The sequence below is a fragment of the Euprymna scolopes genome, chromosome 35 (assembly GCF_053919585.1).
Source record: "Euprymna scolopes isolate OS-2025 chromosome 35, ASM5391958v1, whole genome shotgun sequence".
Classification (NCBI taxonomy): Eukaryota; Metazoa; Mollusca; class Cephalopoda; order Sepiida; family Sepiolidae; genus Euprymna; species Euprymna scolopes.
In genome coordinates this window covers 73,085,319-73,107,494 of record NC_136516.1, presented here as the reverse complement: position 1 = coordinate 73,107,494, position 22,176 = coordinate 73,085,319, and the positions used below count along the sequence as shown (strand labels likewise).

The following is a 22,176-nucleotide window of genomic DNA, read 5'->3' as shown; positions in this document are numbered from 1 at the left end:
TCGGTTTAGTACAATTTCTTCTCTTCTTCCTCTAAAAATTTTTTGTTTTTCGTTTTTAATTATTGGTTGATGTTCATGCAATTTGTTTGCAGTGCATTTGTTCCATTCCTCTTGCCACATGTTTTCTATATATTCGTTGATTTTTCTTTTTAGGTCTGTGTGTGGTATTTTAATTTTTTCCATTTGGTGGTTTGTGGCTTCTTTAGCCAGTTTGTCTGCTTTTTCATTTCCTGGAATGCCGATATGACTTAGTATCCAGGCTATTATAATTTTTTTATTGTTTTTTTCGGTTATTTCATTGTATTCTTGTATAATTTCTGTGATAAAAAGGGTGTTTAGATTTTACTTCAAGGGCCATGATACAGGATAGCGAGTCTGTATATATTATGGCTTTTTGTTCGTTGATGTCTTTGATGTGTTTGAGAGCTATTTTGATGGCCTGCAGTTCGGCTGTATATATTGAAGCCTCGTTGGGCAGTCTTATTTGATACTGATTTTGTCCATCTGTGCATGCTGCGCTTGTTCCGTTTATAGTTTTAGACCCATCGGTGTATATTTCTATGTATTCTGCATATTTTTCTCTTAGTTCTCCAAAGTTGCTTCTGTTTGTTATATTATTTGTAATGTTTTTCTTGTAAGTAGTAAGTGTTATGTCGGTTTCTGGTTTGTGTAATGTCCATGGGGGTCTGTCGTTTGTTTTCTGAGTAATTATATTGTCGGGGTTTTCATTGATTTGATGTATTATTTCTTTAATTCTGTGTCCAAAGGAGGGTATACTTTTTGGTTTCCTTGAATAAGAGTTTGTACATTGTAAGTTGAAGGTAGTTTTGTATGTTGGGTGTTTGGGGTGGGTTTGTAATTTTGTTGCGTATTGTAACGCTAGTTTTTTCCATCTTAAGTGCAGGGGTAGTTCTTGGTCTTTTACGTGAAGGCTTTCCATTGGAGAAGTTCGGTAGGCTCCCAGGCTAAGTCTTAAACTTTGATTCTGTATTGTTAGTAGTTTGTTTTTGTAGGATTTGTAAGTAGAGCTGTATATGGCACAACCATAATCCAGTTTGGATCTGATATGTGAGCGATATATTTTGAGCATTGTAGCTTGATCTGCTCCCCAATCTAGTTTTGATACTATTTTTAAGATATTTATTGCTTTTAAGCATTTTTGTTTTAATTTGTTAATGTGCTCCCTGAAGTTTAGTTTGTTGTCTAAAATGATCCCTAGAAATTTGGTGTGTTGTACTACTGGTATTAGTTGCCCATCTAGCTTGAGCTGTGGGTCAAGGTGATATTTTCGTTTCCTACAAAAGTGGATACATGTGGTTTTGCTTTTGGACATTTTAAATCCATTTTGGTTAACCCAAAGGTCTATTTTGTTAAGGCAATGTTGCATTTGTCTTTCAATAGTTGGCATATTTGGTGATGAGCAAGTTATTGAAAAGTCATCAACAAATAGTGTTTTTTCGAATCCCATGTTAACATTTTCGATTATACCGTTGATTTTAATTAGAAAAAGGGTGGCAGATAGTACGCTACCCTGTGGTACCCCTGTTTCTTGTGTGTGTTGGTCTGATGTTGTATTTCCTAAGCATACTTTAAATGTTCTGTGGGATAGGAATTCTTGGATAAATTTTGCTAGGTTTCCTCTGATTCCCATATTATGAATATCTTTCAAGATTCCATATCTCCACGTGGTGTCATACGCCTTTTCGATATCAAAAAAGATTGAGACCACGTGGTGGTTTCTTATTAGACCGTTACGAATATATGTTTCTAGCCGAATAAGTTGGTCATTAGTACCTTGATTTTGATTTTGTGTGTAGAAATGAGGTTATATTTTTCTAAATGCCACATTAGTCGTGTATTGACCATCCTTTCTGTTGTTTTGCATATACAGCTTGTTAAGGCGATAGGACGATAATTGGTAGGGTTGGAGTGATCTTTTCCTGCTTTAGGAATTGGGATGATATTGGAGTCGAGCCAGTGTTTTGGAAAATTGTTAGTCCACCATATTTTGTTAATTATCTGTAAGAGAATGTTGAGAGATGTGTCTGGCATGTGTTTTAGAAATTGATAGTGGATGTCGTCTGGACCGGTAGCTGTATCTTTACTTTTATGAATTGCATTTTTTAGTTCTGTTATAGTGAAAGAGGTGTTATAGTATTCTTTGTTATTGGATGTGAAATTGAGTTTTTCTTTTTCTGCGTTGTTTTTGTATTTTTGGAATTTGGGGGAGTAGTGGTTGGATGATGAGTTTTGGCTGAATTCATTTGCGATTATGTTTGCTATTTCTTTTTTGTTTATAGTTTGTCTACCATTTGGTGTACTTATATTATTTATTGGTGTTCCAAGTTTTTTTCCAGTTATTTTTCTTATTATTTCCCATGTTTTTTTTGATGGCGTGTTGTTGTTCAATTTGGAAATATAGTTTTGCCAGGTTTCTTTTTTGCTTTTTTTTTATAATATAGCGGGCTTTTGCTCATGCTTGTAGGTATTTTTGAAGGTTGGGTTTTGTAGGATGTTGTTTGAAGTGTTTTAGCATTTTTTTCCTGTTGGTTATTGCTTGCTTACATTCTATTGTGAACCATGGCGTTGATTTTGGGTGTGGTTTGGTGGAAGATTTTGGGATTGTCTTGATTGCTATTTCGTTTAGTGTATTGGTGAAAGCTAACATAGGATCTGGTTTGTTAACTATTTCTTGATTAATTAGATTTGTGCAAAGTTTGCTAAATTCAGTCCAGTTAGCTTTATTAATTTGCCATTTTGGTTTTGGTTCTTCTGTTGTAGGTTCTTGGGTTTTGAGAAAAATTGGGAAGTGATCGCTGCCGCACTGGTCGTTATGTACCTCCCATTGGAAGTCCATAAATATTGTGGGGGAGCATAGTGTTAGGTCGATAGCTGATGTCGTTCCTGTGCCTGGGTGAAGGTATGTGTGTGTTTTGTCATTAAATATAGTTACTTCGGGTGATTCCAGTAATGATTCAATGATTTTCCCATTTTAGTTAATATTCTCACTTCCCCACATTTTGTTATGGGCGTTGAAGTCCCCCATTAATATAAAGGTATGGGGAGTTGTGTTATAAGATCTTCAATTTCGGTTTTGTTTAGTTTATGTTTAGGTGGAATGTATATTGAACAAATAGTTATTGGTCGGTGAAGTGTAACTTTAATTGCTATTGTTTGTAGGTTTGTTTGGAGTTGTAATTTTATATGTGGTATCTGTTTTTTTATTATAATTGAAGTGCCACCTGTGGGTCGATTATCTGCTTGTGATCTGTTTGTTTGATTGTAGATGTGGTATCCTTTGAAGTTGATGGTGTCCGTTTCTTTTAGAAGAGTTTCCTGTAGGCCGATTATGCTGGGGTCATATTGTGCTATTATATGTTTGATTTCTTCGTAGTTTGGTTTTATGCCTCTGCAGTTCCACTGTGTGATGTTTTTATTCATTTCCATAAGTAGGTTCGTTTATTTTTTTTTTTTCCTTTTTTTTTCTGTTTGGTTTTTGTTTAGGTTTTTATATCTATTATTCTATTGATTTGTTGTGTTTTGAGTGGTTTTTGTTTTGTGTTTACTTGAACTGCTTGGTTCCTCAGTCTCCATTTTCTCTTCCTGGTCAGTTCTGTTTTTGGAGCTAGATTTTTTCCTGTGGCTCTCGATTTCAATCAATTCAAATTTGTTTTCATTTTCGATTAATATTGTCTCTGTTTTTTGTTTTCTTTGGTTTTTGGAAAGAGGATTTGTGTTTTCCCGTTCTGTTTCCATCTTTCCAGATATTGTGTTTTTATCTTCTGCTTTTGTCCTTGTACGTGATTTGGATCTTTCACGGTTTATTTGTGGTTTTTGCTGTTCGGGTTCTTTTTTGCTCTTTGGGACTTGTTTTAGATCATTTGGCTGAGTTTTAGAAGATACTGGTATTTGTTTCTTGTTTTCGTTTTGGTTAGTTTTTAAAGTTTCAATTAGATTTTTGAGTTCGGAGATTAGTTTAAGTAGGTCTTGGTTTTGGGTTTGGTTTGTTTGGTTTGAAGTTTTTGTAATGTCTGTGTAAGTGTTTATTTTTTCTCGAGAGCTTGCTATTTTCCTTGCTTCAGGAAAGGGCACGTTTTGTTTGTATTTTATTTCGGCTATTTCTTTTTCTTTTGTGTAGATTTGGCATATTTTAGAGTATGCTGGGTGTTTTTCTTGGCAATTTGGGCATTTTGTTTCGTTTGAGCATTCACTTTCAGTATGGTTAGGTTCTTTTAAGCCACATTTTCCACATACTTTCTGTCCTTTGCATGCTTCTCTGCTATGTCCATATTTATGACACTTATAACATCTCAGAGGGGCTGGTATATATTGTTCTACTTTTTCTATTGTGTATCCGATTTTTATTTCTTTGGGAATTTTTGGTGTATTGAAAGTTAGTATGTAGGTTTTTGTAGGTATGGTTTGACCATTCCTTTTTGTTTATTCGGACGTGATCGATTACTCCCTGTTTTCTTAGGGCATTTTCTATTTCTTCTGCTGTAGCCAAGGTTAGTTCATGGCTTTTTATAACACCTTTTGATGTGTTTAGTCTTTCATGAGCATAACTTTTGCATTTATAGATATGGAATTTTTCCATCTCTAAGATGTCTTTTGCGTCTTTATAGTTGTCGACTGTGACAAGTAGATTGCCATTTTTCATTTTTTTTGCTGTTTTTGGGTTGCTGTTTTGAGACAGAATTTTTTCAATTAAGAATGGAGATAGATCGCTGATCTTTTTTCCTAAGGTTTCGATTACTATGAATCTTGGATATTTTTCTTTATCAATTATTTTATAGTTATATTCTTGTTCACTGTCTGAGCTGGTTACGTCAGAGTGGGTTCTTTTCGATTTTGTAGTATTTTTTTGATTTCTGGGTTTTTTGTTTGGGTTTATTATATCCATAGAAGTTTGTTTAGATTTTCATCTCTCTTGCTCCTCACCCTCCTCGGAGCCCGAAATTGGGAGATGTTAGGGGGGAAACCCATTCGCCCTTTCATCCCAGGGATATAAAAGAGATATACTCAATTGATTGAGTTTGTTCCATCATTTCCTGTTTCCTCCTTTAGTTTCTTCTTTCCCAGTTTGATAGAAACGTTAGTTAGGGAGCAGTTGTGTGGTTTTTGTCTCATCAATTGATTGGCCCTTGCCATCGCCTTCTGACACTTAACTGGTTTGTCTATGTTTGTAGAAATGAAATGTATTATCTTTGGATTAAGTTTTTTTTTTTTTATTTTATTTTTTTTTTTTTTTAGATGTTATAATTGACATTTTCAGTGTAAGTGTTGGGGCTTGACATGACTAGCCGATTGGTTGGATCGGGCCTCTCCAACCGCCCGTCTAGCCTAGTACAAGGCCAAAGTAGAGTGTTGCTACAGATACCTTTATTTTCCCTAGGCATCGGTTGCTCAGCCACCAGGATCCTTTTCCTAGGCATCACGGGTTGCCACCCACGGCCAACAGGTAGCCCCGTTGAGGGACTTTTACCCTCTGCAGGGGGGCAGTCAGCGTATTCTAATGCCCTGCCAACAGGGTCAACCGGGAAGTAGGGAAGGAAAAAAGGAGGGGGGAAGGGGAGGGGGCTGTTGTTTTTATTTTGTTTTTGTAGAACATAATTAAGTTTTACAAAAGAGAATAGAAAACAAAAACAGAAATCGATGTAGGTGCATTTCGTCTCAGGAAGCCAATAGGCAGCCTGATCTGGTAGCACCAGGTGACCATTTGGAAATGCCAGGTTCTGTATGTAAGAAAACATGAACACCTCCTAGCAAAAACTGCAAAAGCATAACATTATCATCTCCCCTAATCAAGATATGCAACTGGGGATTACTTATAAAGTTGATATTACCTAGACACTTCCTTCTTTGGGGAAGGCCAGTTCAACCAGCCTAAGGTGAATGCCACTGGATATACATAATTCTGCCTCCATAGAGTTGCCATAGGAGAGCATTTAGAAATTTGGGACCACTTTCATTGACTTTGCTAGAAAATTTTTACATATGTAGATTCTCTAACTTTCCTATACGGAACCCACATGCTGATATTTATTCATTTAGATATAAATGCTTGTTCATTTATCATGACTGTCTTCATTATCTTCCTAATTTATATGAAACAATGGTGCTTGTGCAGTATAATTTTAAATAAATGCAGTTTAGGTAAAAACATTATCATGTACTTACATGTCGAAATCAGTATAAATTCCAAAAATTACGAAAAATGATCAAGTAGAAAAATAATTACAAGTAAAAATACAATTTATTGACTTATACAGTTTTATCATATTTTTTAATATTGAAGAGTTCTTAAAATCTAGGAGAGGTAACTGCAGTTTATGATTTTGTCAAAATGTTAAAATCTTATTTCAAAATAGAAAATAACAGACTGTAAATATTTTATTTTTATAATAAAACTAGCGAGGGGTACCCGGCGTTGCCTGGGTGTTTTTCGGGGTATGTGAAAAAAACCCGAAAAAGTGAAAAAAAAAAAAACAGGTGGCCGTGAAAAAAAAAACAAAGCCTTCACGACGCGCAGTTGGAAAATAGTAAAGTGTTTAAAAAAAACAGGTGCGCGTTTTTGATTGACGTGACGGCGATAGGCATTCAGCAGTTAGCATTTTGTGCGGGACAGTTTTGAATGAGGTGAATAAATCGGTTTGTTTGTTTTTAAAAACCCGCTCCCTGTTTATCAGGAGGAGCGAAATGAAAGCTACAGTCTGATATGACAAAGTCAACATTGAACAAACGTTACTTAGCTCTCTTGAGACAACTGGCTTTCGACCTGTTATTAGAGTCGAGTTTCGCTTTTTTTTATACCGAAAACTGAATGTAACGTGTGCCGATGCGGGAAATGTCGAATAATTAACGTTTGAAAGTCAAAATTAAATAGACAGGCGCACTCCGTGGGTAACTCTGAGATATTACAATTTATAGATGATATAAAAAGTTTTAAGAAGTTGTGAAGCGAGCGAGCGCTTCTCTGAAAGAAGCCTTTTGTGGACATCGAGGAAAAGCGTACATACATACATACAAACATTTTCGCTTTTATATATATAGATAATTCTAGTAGATCGTCTATTTGATCATTTTTCATAATTTTTGGAATTTTTACTAATTTCGACATAACACAATGGTGTTTTTATTTAAAATGAATGTTTTAAAAACTGAATAATACTGCACGAGCACAGAAACGGCTTTTTAAACAACCACAGAACATAGAGCTATTATTAGGTTGGTGCACATATGTTTTTAGATATATATAGTTGAATGTCAAAAAAACATTATTTTTGCACCAACATAATAGTTTCTTTTCTGCAGTAGAATAAGCATCCAGGATATTATCTGCTAGTCCATTGATGAATCCGAATATGATCCGGTCTCATGAAAAAAAAAACCTTAACAGATGAAATTGCTTTAAATGGATCAGCATAGTATAGGGATATGAGCAGCCAATGGCATAAAAGTTGAAACAGCACTGAATTTCACAACTTTGAGAACGACGGCTCCCTGTGTGTGTGGAGAGAGCGAATGAGTTTGTTTAACGGCATTTCAACCTCTATAGATCATTTAACGCCAAAAAAGGTTTAATTATTTTTGTTTTTGAAGTATAGATTTTCATAGATTTTGTTTTAGCTTGAAGAGATTAGCAAGTTTAAGAAAATTTATTTCTTCTGGTCTGATGTCTGTGAAAAAGTCCTTTAAAATCCGGTCATTTTGGTAAAAGTTTTTAAGCTTCAAGTTCTTTATATCTTCAAATATTTATTCATGGAATTTGGTTTGATTGTTTTGCTTTATGGCATATCAACCCTTTTCATGATATTTAATGCCAAATCTGGTCATTTTTTTTTTTTTATAAAAGTTTATATACTTCAAATTCTTTATATTTTCAAATATTTATTCACAGTGTTTGGTTTAGTTTAGTTTGATTGTTTTGTAGAGGGAAATTTTTTTTGACTTTGTAGAAAATAATTTTTGACTTTGCAGAACATGATTGAATTTTGCAAAGGGAAAGGGAAAAAACAATAACATCAATGTTTAGTGCAGTTTCTGTCAGGAAGTATCTTCAAAACAGCCTAATCTGGTAACAGCAGAGTATGTAGAGAAAGAGAGCAGTACAAAAGATAACTTGTTCATAAACAACTCCAACCAGTTTCAACTATGAAAATCAAAATTAAGAGAATGACACCAAGTACACATATGGGGGAAGGAGAAAGGAAGTCATTCTTTGATGAATCAAAGTCACTACACTCTCCTATCCTTTTCATGAATTGCTTAGTCTTCAGCGCTAAATTAAAATTTTCAACCTTCAAATACAAGTGTTATAACAGCAAAAAGCAGCTTCTTTTTTATTGAAAAAAAAAAAAATGAAGATTTTGATCAAAAATTGAATCTCAAGAGATTTAAGTAAGAAATTCACTTTTTCTGAATTTAAAAATGCTGGATTCTGCTAAAACGTGGAGAACTCATGTCCCTGGTTGTGGAGAAGAGTCATTTGGAGACGTTAAACTCAGATGTCAAGAGTTTTTGGATACAAGGACTGATCTTCACTCCTGATCTGAAATTGAACACTTATATCAAATTCATTATCAACATAGTCAGAAGAATGGGTGGATCATTCTACCGCTCCAGGAGGTATTTTACTCCCAACTCAATCCTCTACCTGTATCAGAACCAGACACATCCTAAAATGGAGTACTGTTGCCATATTTAGAAAGGAGCAGCTCAGAGCACCCTTTCCTGGCTTTACAAAGTACAAAAATGGCTTTGAAATCTAGTGAACGACATTACTTTCTCCTCCCTACTACCTTTCTTACCGAAGAGACGTTATTTTCATGGCAGATGCTCAGTTTGTCCTTCCCCTGTAAAACTTTCACTGCAAGCACTTACCTAGCTAAAACCACTGCCAACAATTTCTCTTACTCTCTTTCTGCTACCTAGAACTAAACAGAACTTCCATGAGCAAGGCTTCTTTCCTCAAACTCTCCATCTGTGGAACACAATACAACAGGGCTGCTTCCCAGCTGACTATAACATGATCATTTTTAAGTCCAATGTAAAGTTCTTGTTGAGTTGTCCTTATAAATAATCAACTTATACCCAATTTTAACTATTGTTGTTCTCTCATTGACCCTCATCCTTGAGTGGCTTCTGGGCCTTGATAAGTGGTGACTCCCTTGTCAAAATTAAAAATAAAAAATGCTCAAGCCAATGCCAAGAGTATTGAACATTTACTCATATATAGCCATAATGATTTCAATTTTAAAAAAATATGAATAAAATATAAATCAAATTCCTTTTTTTTTTTTTACCATTTTGATTGAATGGAACTTACCATCTTCACCATAAGTGCCTTTGTCCATTTCTCTTTCCAGCTGCCAGCCATGTTTATAATCTCCTCTGTCATGTAAAAACTTACAGCTATCTGCAAAATAAAAGTCATATTTGAACAAAACGTTTAAATTACAAAAAAGATCAAAATATTTCAAACTGAACAAAATTATTGAACTTTAATGAAATTATTTTAAAACACATATGCAGGAACTATAACTTTATTATATAGCAATTATAAATTTTACAAGTTTTTTTGTGGTATAAAAACTTAAAATCACTGTAATATGTAGCACATCACATTTATATAATACTAGCCTGGTGGCTGGCATTCCTCGAACGTGTGGAGGTGTGTGAGGGTGTTGGTTGAGTAAAAAAAAAAATTAAAATTAAGAGTAGTAGGCAGACTCAAACGCATAACATGCAGAAGGAAAAGGAGGTGAAAAAAAGCAAACCGTCTTATCGATGCGCCCACCGCAATTGTGATGTCATGGGAGGTCAAATTAATGTCTTTTATGTGACGTTGTTGACGCAAGGTTTGAATGACTTGGAAAAATGTTGACGAAAAAAGTGACACCTCATTGTAAAAAAACAACCCAGTTGAGGGTGAAAGAATGAATGTTTTTGAACAATTTTTTGATATTTGTCGCCCGAGAAACCGAGCTTAAAATGATACCGACGTGTCTGTCAAAAGTTTTTGGCAGACATACAAACACACACACACACATTTTGCCGTTTATATATTAGACTAGCAGGGTTGCCCAGCGTTGCGTGAGTGTTTGGAGGTGTGTGTTGAGAAAAAAAAAAAGTTTTTAGTAGGCAGGCAGGTTCGAACACAAAAGCGGAAAAGAAAGTAAAAGAAAACGTGACATTTTACCACTAGGCCATGAAGGGAAAGGATTGATTTAGCAATCAAAAAGTTGACATACAAAAAGTGAAAGTGAAGGAGTTCACGCAGGCGAAGAAATGAAATCACGCACTTAAGTTTGGCTGTAGGCCAGTTAAGCTTTCACACATGAAAAAATTGACATGGCTTAGAATATTTCAATATTGACATATGTAGAAAGAGCTTGATGGGCTAAGAAAGAATCTTTTTAAATTTTTTAAATCCAATTCAAATTAAAGAAGTTATGACTATTTTTGTGCCTCACACGTTTGGATATTTTTCTCTCTTTAAGACCATATGCATTTTGTCACATTTTTTGCATTACTTTTTCAGTAAAAATGCTATATCTTTGTTAAAACACAAGACTAAACAATGAAATTTGCCATATAAGTGTATTTTTGTGCTAGGAATTAGAATCTGCTACTGAAAATCTCCAGAAATTAATGGTTTCCAAATAATCTGCAGTAAATGCACATAAATATGCTGCAATTCCTTAAAAATGCCATGTATTCATTAAAAGAAAAGAAGTTAGAGACCTCAAAGCCGGATTATAATGCATTATATGTACAAATAACTGAAACTGAAATCTGGGACTGTTTAAAAATGAATATATTGCAATATTTCTTTGGTATTATTGTAGATTAATACACACCGTTAACCCCCACCCCATATGACCACCTCTCCTAAATATGCGATTTTACCTTTGTAGGCCATTACGTGTGAATACCTTGAAAAACTTTAATGAAAGATAAACAAGTATTTGAGAATTTAATGTAAAATGATTCCCCATTTTGAGCCATTCTAGCGTTTTAGGGCAGTTAATCATGTATTGTTTTGTATAGGAGATAACTCCTGTGCGCCTTTTTTTTTTTCTTTCTAAAGACGATTATGTGTGGTTTTAAGAGGGTCTTTGTACAATTATGAGAAGGTGGGGAGGTTGCAACTCTGACTTTGGGTTAATGATAGAGCTAAGGAAAATTATGTGTGAACACTTTGAAGAATTGATAGAAACAAAAAAACAATTTTAGAATTTAAAGTGGGGATTCGTTTCACATAAATTTAATGTAAAATAATTCATCATTTCGAGACCATTCTAGCGTTTTAGGACAATTGAAATGAATGGTTCGTGTCTTGGGGGGGGCCTCATGTTTTGACAAGCTTCTGGGCTTCACTTTTACTCCTGATCTTAAGTGGAACACATACATTAAATCCGTTGCCAAGGCCGCTGGAAAAATGGTGAGATCCTTCTATCAATCCAGTAAATATCTCACTGCTGATGCAATTCTCTATCTATAAGAGCCAGGTACGTCCAAGGATGGAGTACTGTTGCCACATCTGGGAAGGAGCTGCTAGAAAGGACATCCTGCTTTGATAGAGTTCAAAATAAACTTTGTAGCCTTGTAGGGGATGTCCTTTTCTCTTCCCTGGAACCTCTTTCTCACAGAAGAGATGTTGCGAGTCTGTCTCTGCTTTATCGTTATTTTCATTGCAAGTGCTCGTCTGAGCTCCAATCTATGGCTTCCCCCTCGCCAAACTTTCACAAGAAACACCCGTCTAGCAGAAAACACTATCAATAATTTCCCCCACTCTTTATCTGTGCCTAAACCTAAACGTAGATTCCATGAGCAAAGCTTCTTTATTAGAACTGTACGCCTATGGAATTTTCTTCAGTTTTCCTGCTTTCCAGCTGACTACAATATGGTTGTCTTCAAGTCCAACGTAAACAAGTTTTTGATGAGTTATTCCATATAAGTTAACAAATTTACCAAATTTCCATTACTAACGGTTACTATATTGCCCAATTTCTACTGTACACTCTTTAACCTTTATGAAAAACGACACACAAAGCCGATGAAAATGGATATAAAATTGATACTTTATTCAGCATGTGTGGCCAGTAAAGAAAACTATCAATAACAACCAAAACCAAGATGGCTGACCGATATTTATACTGCAAAAATGAAGTCTCGTAAAGCCTCATAAAATTACGTTATCAAAGGGAGGCAACTTAATTTGATCAGTCTAAGGGGAATAACTATATAACAAATCTCATAAGTATTTTTTTTTTTTAATTAATAAAATAAAGTATCCATTTAAAATTTAAGTCACGGGGTTAATTGTTCTTGTATATTGATCATACCTTCCTGTAGCACGCTCCTTAGAAGAAAGGATGATGTGCCCCTCTTTGTTAGGCAGTCCGCCAATTGTGCTTTATCCCTGCACCACTGGAATTCTTTTATTAGTCTATTTCCTTGATTCCACTAATTTCAATTCTGAGTCGTTTCTCTTTAACTGATTTGGTTGATTTTACAGCCTCAAAGAGAGATTTGCAGTCTGTGACACATATTATAGGTAGCTCATGCGGATTGGGTTTACCTGTAGTGAGTTCAGAAAATAATGTAGCAATAAAAATTGCCATGTCAATTGCTTCAGACATAGCAATAGTTTCAGCAGCCAGTGTGCTATGTCCAATGCGTCAAATTTTCTTTGAACTCCACCAAATTGGGGAGAATTTACCAGATTCACCCACAAGTAGGATTATATAGTCACCCTGACTACTACAATCTGGTAGATTACCCAAAGCAGCATCACTAAATACCATCAAGTGTAGTCCTTCATCTCTTCCAAGGGGTTGAAATTTTAGTGATAGCTTAGATGATTTGGCTTTGGTAATAATTCTGTTTACGTGTATTAGATCAGACAGTGCCATTTTTAATGTTTGTTGCTAATATACAAATATCGAACAGCAAGTCTGGCCAACTCAGGTGTGCCAACCATAACAGCTGTCCTACTTTTGATTGCAACGATTTTCTTTCATTTTCTGAGAGTTGGGAGTCTTTTTGCATAGCTCTCAGACAATCCACAACAACTGGTGATATTTCTTTGGAGTAATTCTCCTGGTTCAAATGTATTGTATCATTAATACAGCTAAGATCAATTCCACAATACTTAAAGATTTCACTGTCCTCCTTTCCAACATTGAAGACCTTCCGCACGCTATCCATAATGTTATCAAATTGTTGATCACCTGACCAAACGAAGTCATCAACATGGCAAGCCAGTATGCCAGTCAGGTGACCAGTCTTAGAGATCCAATAGAAAACTGTGGGAGCCATTTTTGACATAACCCCCTCATTCTCGATCATGACAGATTCATCTTGTTATACCAGTGGAGAGAGGCATCACTCAACCCATAGACACATTTATTCAACTGTTTGTTATTATTGGCTTCTTTGGGTGGTATTATGTATACCTCCCTGTCCATAGTTTGTCCCTGAAGAAATGCAGTCTTGATATCCATAGAATGTAGCTTCCATTGACGTTGAGCTGACACTGCCATTATTAGTCTTACAGATTCATGAGCACAAGTAGGAGAATCTTTTTGTATATCCTGTATTTCTTCAAATCCACGTGCAACCAATCTTGCTTTGGGTATTATGCCGTCCATGGTCGATTTCAAGGTACAGACCCACCGAGTGGATATGCATTTTTGTCCATTGTCGTTTACCTCTGTGTAGACCTCGTTCTGCTTCCAACTGTCGAGCTCTTTCATTTTTGCTTCAAAGAATTGAGTGTTGTCTACGACCATGACATTATTATCATCAGCAGGCGTTCTGGTGCTTACATTCTTATTGAGATTGCTGACTTGGCCTAAGTCTACAGATAATTTCTCACCTGCCAGGTCAGCTGGTTCCATAATTTTTATGTTATACCAGTTTTTATTTTTTCTACTAGCCTTTCCTGCTCGGCTAATTACCTTAGCCTGGATTTGCTGTAAACTCTCCTTGTGAGTAACTTATGGTCTGACCTGGTTTTATATGAATCTTATCCTGCATTGTCTCATTGTCATCGTGTGAAATTGGGGAGGTCTGGGTGCATTGCTCATCATCAGAATTCTCTGATGCATCAAAAGTTTTGGTCGGTTTGCTCTTTGGTCCTTTGACTGCTTGGTGTATCCGACAGTAGGTCGGAGTTTCCATTTTCATCCGTGGGTGGACCAGTCGTAGTCTACATTTATGCACCCTCACCAATATCCCTCCATGTCGGACAAACACAACAGGCTCATCTTGGCCAATCACCACACCAGGTCCTCTCCATTCTTTATTATCTGGTTTCTTATAGTAGACCTTGTCACCGGTCATACAAGCCTCTGGTGTGGGTCGTACTTGCTTACGTAGGGCTCTTCTGATTTTTTCACATGATTCGGCTTTGATGAAGGCCTGTCTCGCAGAGTACAACGCATTTATGTGGTTTTTCCCCACTTCACTGGTGGTGGTGCCTTCTAAAGCTGGTGGTTCATCGGTGAGTGCTGATGGAATATTTGGATTCCTCCCAAAGACCAGTTGATATGGACTATATCCATGTACATTGTATAGGGAGTTTTTTGCTATCAGTGCCCAGTTCAAGGCCATTTCCCAGTCAAGATTTTATTCATGTTTAATTTTTAATAAAATTTCTGTCAATGTTTGGTTGTGTCTTTCTAATAAGCCATTACTCCAAGGCGAATAACCAGTGATTACGCATATATTGAAGTTCTCAGCCATGTCTCATACTTCTGCACTGTCAAATTCACCGCCAAGATCACTGAGAAGTCGCTGTGGTGCCCTATGAATGCTTATCCAGTATTTTATAAAATTCTGAACAAACATAGATGATCGTTTGTTATTTGTTATGCATCCAGTACTGAACCGAGAGAATTCGTCAATTATATGCAGGTACCAAAGGTTAGCGTCCAACTGATGCAGATCCATTGTTACTGTTTGGTTGTGATCGTTAGTCCAAGAAAAAACAACAATAGGTTTGGTTGTGATCGTTAGCCAAGAAAAAACAACAATAGGTTTGGTTGTGATCGTTAGCCAAGAAAAAACAACAATAGGTTTGGTTGTGATCGTTAGCCAAGAAAAAACAACAATAGGTTTGGTTGTGATCGTTAGTCCAAGAAAAAACAACAATAGGTTTGGTTGTGATCGTTAGCCAAGAAAAAACAACAATAGGTTTGGTTGTGATCGTTAGCCCAAGAAAAAACAACAATAGGTTTGGTTGTGATCGTTAGTCCAAGAAAAAACAACAATAGGTTTGGTTGTGATCGTTAGTCCAAGAAAAAACAACAATAGGTTTGGTTGTGATCGTTAGCCAAGAAAAAACAACAATAGGTTTGGTTGTGATCGTTAGCCCAAGAAAAAACAACAATAGGTTTGGTTGTGATCGTTAGCCAAGAAAAACCAACAATAGGTTTGGTTGTGATCGTTAGCCCAAGAAAAACCAACAATAGGTTTGGTTGTGATCGTTAGCCAAGAAAAACCAACAATAGGTTTGGTTGTGATCGTTAGCCCAAGAAAAACCAACAATAGGTTTGGTTGTGATCGTTAGCCCAAGAAAAACCAACAATAGGTTTGGTTGTGATCGTTAGCCCAAGAAAAACCAACAATAGGTTTGGTTGTGATCGTTAGCCCAAGAAAAACCAACAATAGGTTTGGTTGTGATCGTTAGCCCAAGAAAAACCAACAATAGGTTTGGTTGTGATCGTTAGCCCAAGAAAAACCAACAACAGGTTTGGTTGTGATCGTTAGCCCAAGAAAAACCAACAATAGGTTTGGTTGTGATCGTTAGCCCAAGAAAAACCAACAATAGGTTTGGGTGATGGTTTAGCATGTTTTCTGCATGTGTCACATTTTAATCTAACACCTTCCAATTTGCTGAGAATATCAGAGTCATCTGTACCTGCAGATTATTAGTTTTTATAATAGTTCAGACCAAAGCAGAGTAACCTCCCTTGAGCTTACTTCATTGTATTCTTCCATTGGTCAGTGGTTGGCGCATTAATATGCCAAGAGAAGTAGAAGTAGATGTGTCACCTTATTTGGATTCTTCGCACCAATATTCTCATCTTAAGTGTTATTTTCACAACATTTCAGTCGATGTAACCTCCAACCTTCCTCAGCTGTCTCTTGTCAAATTCAAGAATTGCTCTGTCAAATTCGGGAATCTGCGTGGAATTTCAAACGGAACCCTATACTTAATCTATGACAGCAGCATACTTTCATTCCATCAGCAATGACTGGGTAGAAGTCATATGTAATTCGCAATTGTATTTTGAGTGTTGTCTGCACTGAGAATTGAACATGCAATCTTCAGAAAAAAACGTTAAAACTGAATTTTAGTAAGTACTTCATCCATTACGCCACGAGGCAAAGTTGAAGGTTCAATCCTCAGTGTGGGTGAGACTCAAAATACAATTACAAATTACTTAGAACCTTTATCCAGTCATGGCTGACAGAGTGAGAACATGCTACTCAGAGAAATTAAATAAAGGATTTCAGTCCGTTTAAAATTTTTGGCCATTCTCTAGTTTGATAGAAAGATTCCAGAGTTTAACAGGATACACCTGAAAACAGTCAGAGGTTACATCGACCAAAACGTGAAAATAACACTCAAGTTGAGAATAGTAATTTAAAAAGATCTAAATAATATGCATAATCAATCCTCATCTCAAAAATTTAGAAACATAATAGATGTTTCACATCGCTGTATTAATAAAATTATGAGAAAACTTCATACATCTTTGTGTGTATGTGTGATACCCATGCCTACGTAACTTTGATAATTACGTATTGATTTATCATTCTTATTTTGTATTAATCAATTATCATTAAAAAAAAAAAAAACAAGTGTAAAATAAAATTGTTAAAAATCCAATTTAAAAAAATATGTATGAAATTAATTACACAGAATGCATTTTGGTTTCTTTGTAAACAAGTCAGCCGTTTTAATCTTTTATTAATAACTGAAAAAGAAATAAATTAGTCCGTGACTCTTTGGAATTTGGAAACTGTTGAATAAAAACTTATTTAAAGTGGCTTTAAAATCATGATCAAATCCTAGCATATTAAATAATTGAAAGATTGGTTAGTTTTATAACAATTTAGTTTAGTTAATAATTTAGCAAGAATTCGACAAGCAGTAAAATCCCACCCCTTCACTATTGAAGTCCACAGATGCCGTAAAACCTATTATATAATATATAGCAATACTAACAGGAAGACCTGGCATTACCTGGGATTGAATGCGGATCAACAAATGTTCTACGCTTCTAATACTTTTACTGTCATCGAAATCGATTGATTGCCTGCTCTAGTCGGGGACCCACCACAGTGTACAGAGAGGAAGCTTCACATGCCTCTCCACAGTGACTTAGTCAACAGTACATTGTGGTCTACATTGCACTGTAGAGAACCTACTGTTGATTTTATAAAATTATTTTTATAAAATGGGTTTAATTATAGTTCAAAATGCAAAAGTCAAGTACCATGGTTCAACTGTGCTCTAAACGGAAACATTCTTTTCAAACGCACCCTTGTCTTATCAAAAGAACCTACTGTTGATTTTATATGTTGGACTCTTCTGCTTGTGCAGTGATAAAACTTCTCAAATGCACTTGTGATGTTAGGCTGTACAAGGATGTTAACTTTGGTCAACATCATACTGTTCCTTATGTAATCAGATTTTTTTGATTATCGATTTTTAATACTTACTGGAGGTATTCTGATACAAAACCTATCTAAGAACACTCCCAGACACATTAAGTACATTTATGTGGAACTTCAAAAATCTTAGGCTAAATGTTTTGGAGTCCATAGGGAACAAACTCAGAGACACACAACACACATACAGAGACAAAGTGCCTTTTATATATAAGTAAAGATAGAGATAATATTATATAATATATATGAATATTATCTATATATATATATATATATATATATATAAGTGACGTCGTCTGTGTGTACAGAGTGGTCTCTATCAAACTACTTTGTCAATTTTTGAAAAAACTGAAACGGCTTAAAAAATTTCAATAATGGCATACATGGAAAAGATGAGCTAAGAAAGAATCTTTTTTAATTTTTAAAATCTGATTAAAATTAAGGAAGTTATGACTATTTTTGTGCCTTACACGTTTGGATATTTTTCCCTCTTTAACATCATATGCGTTTCGTCAGATTTTTTTTACACTACTTTCTCAGAAAAAATGGTGTATCTTTGTTAAAACAGAAGATTAAGCAGTGAATTTTACTTTTATGCAAGAAATCAGAATATACTACTGAAAATCTTCAAAAATAAATGGTTTCCAAATAATTTGCAATAAATGCACATAAATACTTTAAAATGCCATGTCACCATTAAAAGAGCAGAAGTTAGAAAACTCAATCAAATTAAGCTGAATTCTGGACAACAACCTAATGTACTTTTTAAAAGCAGTTGATCTACATACAAAAGTATATACATTTAAGGATGCATAAATCCAACTTGGTTCGGTATTAAATGACCTGAAAAAAGTTGCTATGCCACAAAACAAACCAGAAAGAACATTCCATGAATCCAAGGGAACTGAAACTGACAGAAATCCCATAATGTGATCCCAAACACTTCCCAAACACATACACATGGTTGCACTAGTTTTCCTACACACAATGATCATGAAGGGTTAAGGAGGTTGGAAATGGGGGGGGGCCTCCATTGGAAGAGTGTGTAGTACACTGGCACATTAAGGAGGTTATTACCAAACAAATTTTAGAAGAGGCAAATTATCATCAACCACAAGAACTTAATGGTAAAAAGCTGTTGTGATAATGCAAAATTATTTGCAACAGTTAGCGAAAGAGACGGAAAGTTCTGGAACTTGCGGCATATTGCCATTCAAACTCCAAGGAACACCACTGATAATGACTTGTGTGAAAAGTACTAGAAAACAATAAGAATAACATCTACCATTGGTAAAAAAAACTAATCCATTTTTGACTCACTTTTGTGTAGAATTCTGTGTATATGCATGCACACATATATGATTTGGGCTATATCAACTTTTATTAGATCTATTAGACTAGCAGGGATATGCAATATTGCCCGGGAATGAATAAAGGCTATTTCCATACTCCTGTTCCCAGAATTGATCCTCTAAATCAGGCATGTCAAACATGCGTCTCATTGCAAACTTATTTATAGCTCGTACAAACAGCACTTTTTAAAAAAAGAAAAAAGTGTACAGGGGTGGAGGGGAGGATACAAGTACAAAGGGGTGTCAGGAAAGTAGTTAAAATTTTTTATCTATTTTCGTTTTAGGAAAGTTTTCTTTTTTTTTTACATTAGATGCATTGATCAAAACTTTAGAACGTCATGGATGCAACATTCAAATTATCACTATATTATCAAAGAAGTTACATGCAGTTCCGTTCTGGAAACTCAAGAGTGATTTACAATGATTCATGTCAAAACTTTTCAGAGAACTAGTATGAGAACTGCACAGAAATCTCAGTTTGACAATAAGAAGTGTCAAGCCTCAAGACATAACATGAAAAGTGTTTGAATCTGTGTCCATTTTGAATTATTCTAATTTAAGTATATTGGATTTGTTGCTGTTTCGTCCAGATAGAATTGCAGCATTAATTTAAATTTTCATTATATTGAAATTAGAAACACATTATTTATATCTCATGTTAATTTCTTCGTTATATTTTGGGGGTTATAGTCAGCTAACAAACTTCCTAATTTCCTGCATAGTGTTACAGGAAGCGATGACGAGGCAAATCAGTTCCTTTGCTTTTTTTCTCTCACGCCTATATCTCCCATGTGCATGTACTCTTTTTTTATTACATTTTTCTAATCTTTCTTTTTTTATTTAATAATCATTGAAAAGTTGTTTTGGTTTTATTTTAATTAAGAATTATTGAAATAAGTTTTAATTTTTTTTTTAAGAATTATTGAAAACACTTTGTGCTCTTTGTTTCGAGGGGGGTATTAAAACCGCTTTAAAAAAATCTTTTTAAGTAAAGAACTATTTAGTTTATGAAGTAATGCTAGCTATGGAATAATTTTTAATTTAGATTTCAATAATTTTATTTCTATACTTTATAAATATATATATCTTATATAAATTCAAACAAAAACCTTTTATTTTTTTTAAATTCAAAGAAAAACTTTTATTTTTATAATTTCATAAACATATATTCTTAATGAAATAAAAACTTTTATTTTTTTAATTAGCTAACATACTTCCTAACTTCCGGCATGGCTGCTACCAGAAACGGTGACAAGGCAAATCAGTTCCTTCACTTGTATTGTTCTTCAGTATTTCTATTGTGAAACAATTTATTTATTGAAATAAAATATAAGAAAAGGACATTATTGAAAATTATACTATAAAAATGAACAAAATTGTACAGATAAAAATAGCACAATTGATATTTATTTGCACTTTAATAACAAAATTAAAAAAATAAAAGTTTTTATTTCATTCAGAATATATGTTTATGAAATTATAAAAATAAAAGTTTTTCTTTGAATTTAAAAAAAATAAAAGGTTTTTGTTTGAATTTATATAATAAGATATATATATTTATAAAGTATAGAAATAAAATTGTCACCGTTTCTGGTAGCAGCCATGCCGGAAGTTAGGAAGTATGTTAGCTGACTATAACCATTTTTTGTTAAATTACATGTACGTTTGTACTTGCATTCTTGAATAGAACCAAATTATTGCACATTTCTAAAAGAAAAGAAAAAAGTTCTGTAACAATATTTATTAAACAACTTCAGCTATAATTGTATAAGTGCAGCCTTTATAACATCACAAACTGACTCCTATAGCCCTCATGGGACTGAGTTTGACATTCCTGCTCCAGATTCTTATTTTTAAGTTTTTGTCATTTTTTAATTAAAAAAAAAAAAAAAAAAGTATTTATAAAGTTGTTCCCCTTGAAATTTTGAATAAAACATTTTACTTAATAATTAATTATCTGGTTTCTGGTGACATCAAATGAATGAATAGCTTCTTTTTACTATAACTTTGTCATGGTCAGACTAAATGAGATTATATAAGGTTTATTTGGTGGTTTCTGATTTTTATTCAGAGAGATAATAGATTAGACACGGCCAAAACGAAAGGAGAGAGTAAGTAATTTTTGACAGTCTCTTTAAAAATCTACTAAAAATTAAGTAAACTATCCAATCAATATAAAATTTTCAGCAATTAAGTGAAGAACGAACTTTATTATGGTGTATTTTTTTTTTATAGTCGATATTTATATATATATATATATATATATATTTATATATTTTTTTTATTTTGCCTACAACCCCCCCTTCTTTATTTGTGGGGACAAATGTGCTTAAAATAATCAGCGGAAACTGAGCAAAATATGTTGTGTTATAGGGAGGGCGAGGACTGCAAATAAAACAAACAAAAAAAAACAACTGTGCACATATCAAATCTTTAGGTTGAAAATCCGAATTTTGAATGCGTTTAATTTTTCATTTTTTGTGCTTTGAAATGTGAAACTCATTGAATATGTTAATAATTATTATCTTTCAGATTAGCAAAAATAAAAAACTATATATTTTCATTATTTTTACGAAAAACACTACTTTTAAATCTTTGAAAAATAAATTAATAATTTTCTTTTACTGAGCCCAAAATTTCTAATATAGCATCAAATAGGAAATGCTCTGAAGAAACGATACCAAAAAAGAAAAAAGAATTGATAAATAACTGCGCATTTTGCTAAAAATTCGATAATTTCTTTTGGCAATTTCTTGTTGATATTAATTCACCTATGGTCGACTATTCGCACTAAAATAGTTCTTCTGTAGTTACAAACAGTTCTTACCTCCCCCATTTCCAAAATTACAAATTATGTCTTGTAAAAAGCCTTTCGTAGTTTCTTAAAAAAAGGAATGTTAAATTTTGGATTTTTCAATTTCGACATGGAATTTCGACATGGAATTGAGATAAAAGATGAAATTATTTGAAAGTCAGGTACTTATGTTATATTTTTGCAGATTCTTATAGCAAATCATCCTAAATCTTATTTAGACAATTCAAAAAGCTTTTAAACATATATTTAATTGTTTATCTCTATACAAAAAAATCACGGTGAATGGTGTTTTTTTTTTTATTTAAAATTTTATTAAAA

General features: G+C 34.1%; 1 protein-coding gene across 1 annotated transcript in view; it reads right to left on the bottom strand.

The window, feature by feature from the left end:
• The window catches only part of LOC145259927 (E3 ubiquitin-protein ligase RNF113A-like), a 136,377-nt gene that overhangs the window by 65,245 nt on the left and 48,956 nt on the right, over window positions 1-22,176 (bottom strand). Inside the window, exon 7 of the mRNA XM_080117888.1 lies at window positions 9,329-9,418. Coding sequence (XP_079974014.1) covers window positions 9,329-9,418 — 90 coding nt within the window. The remainder of the gene's footprint in view (window positions 1-9,328; window positions 9,419-22,176) is intronic.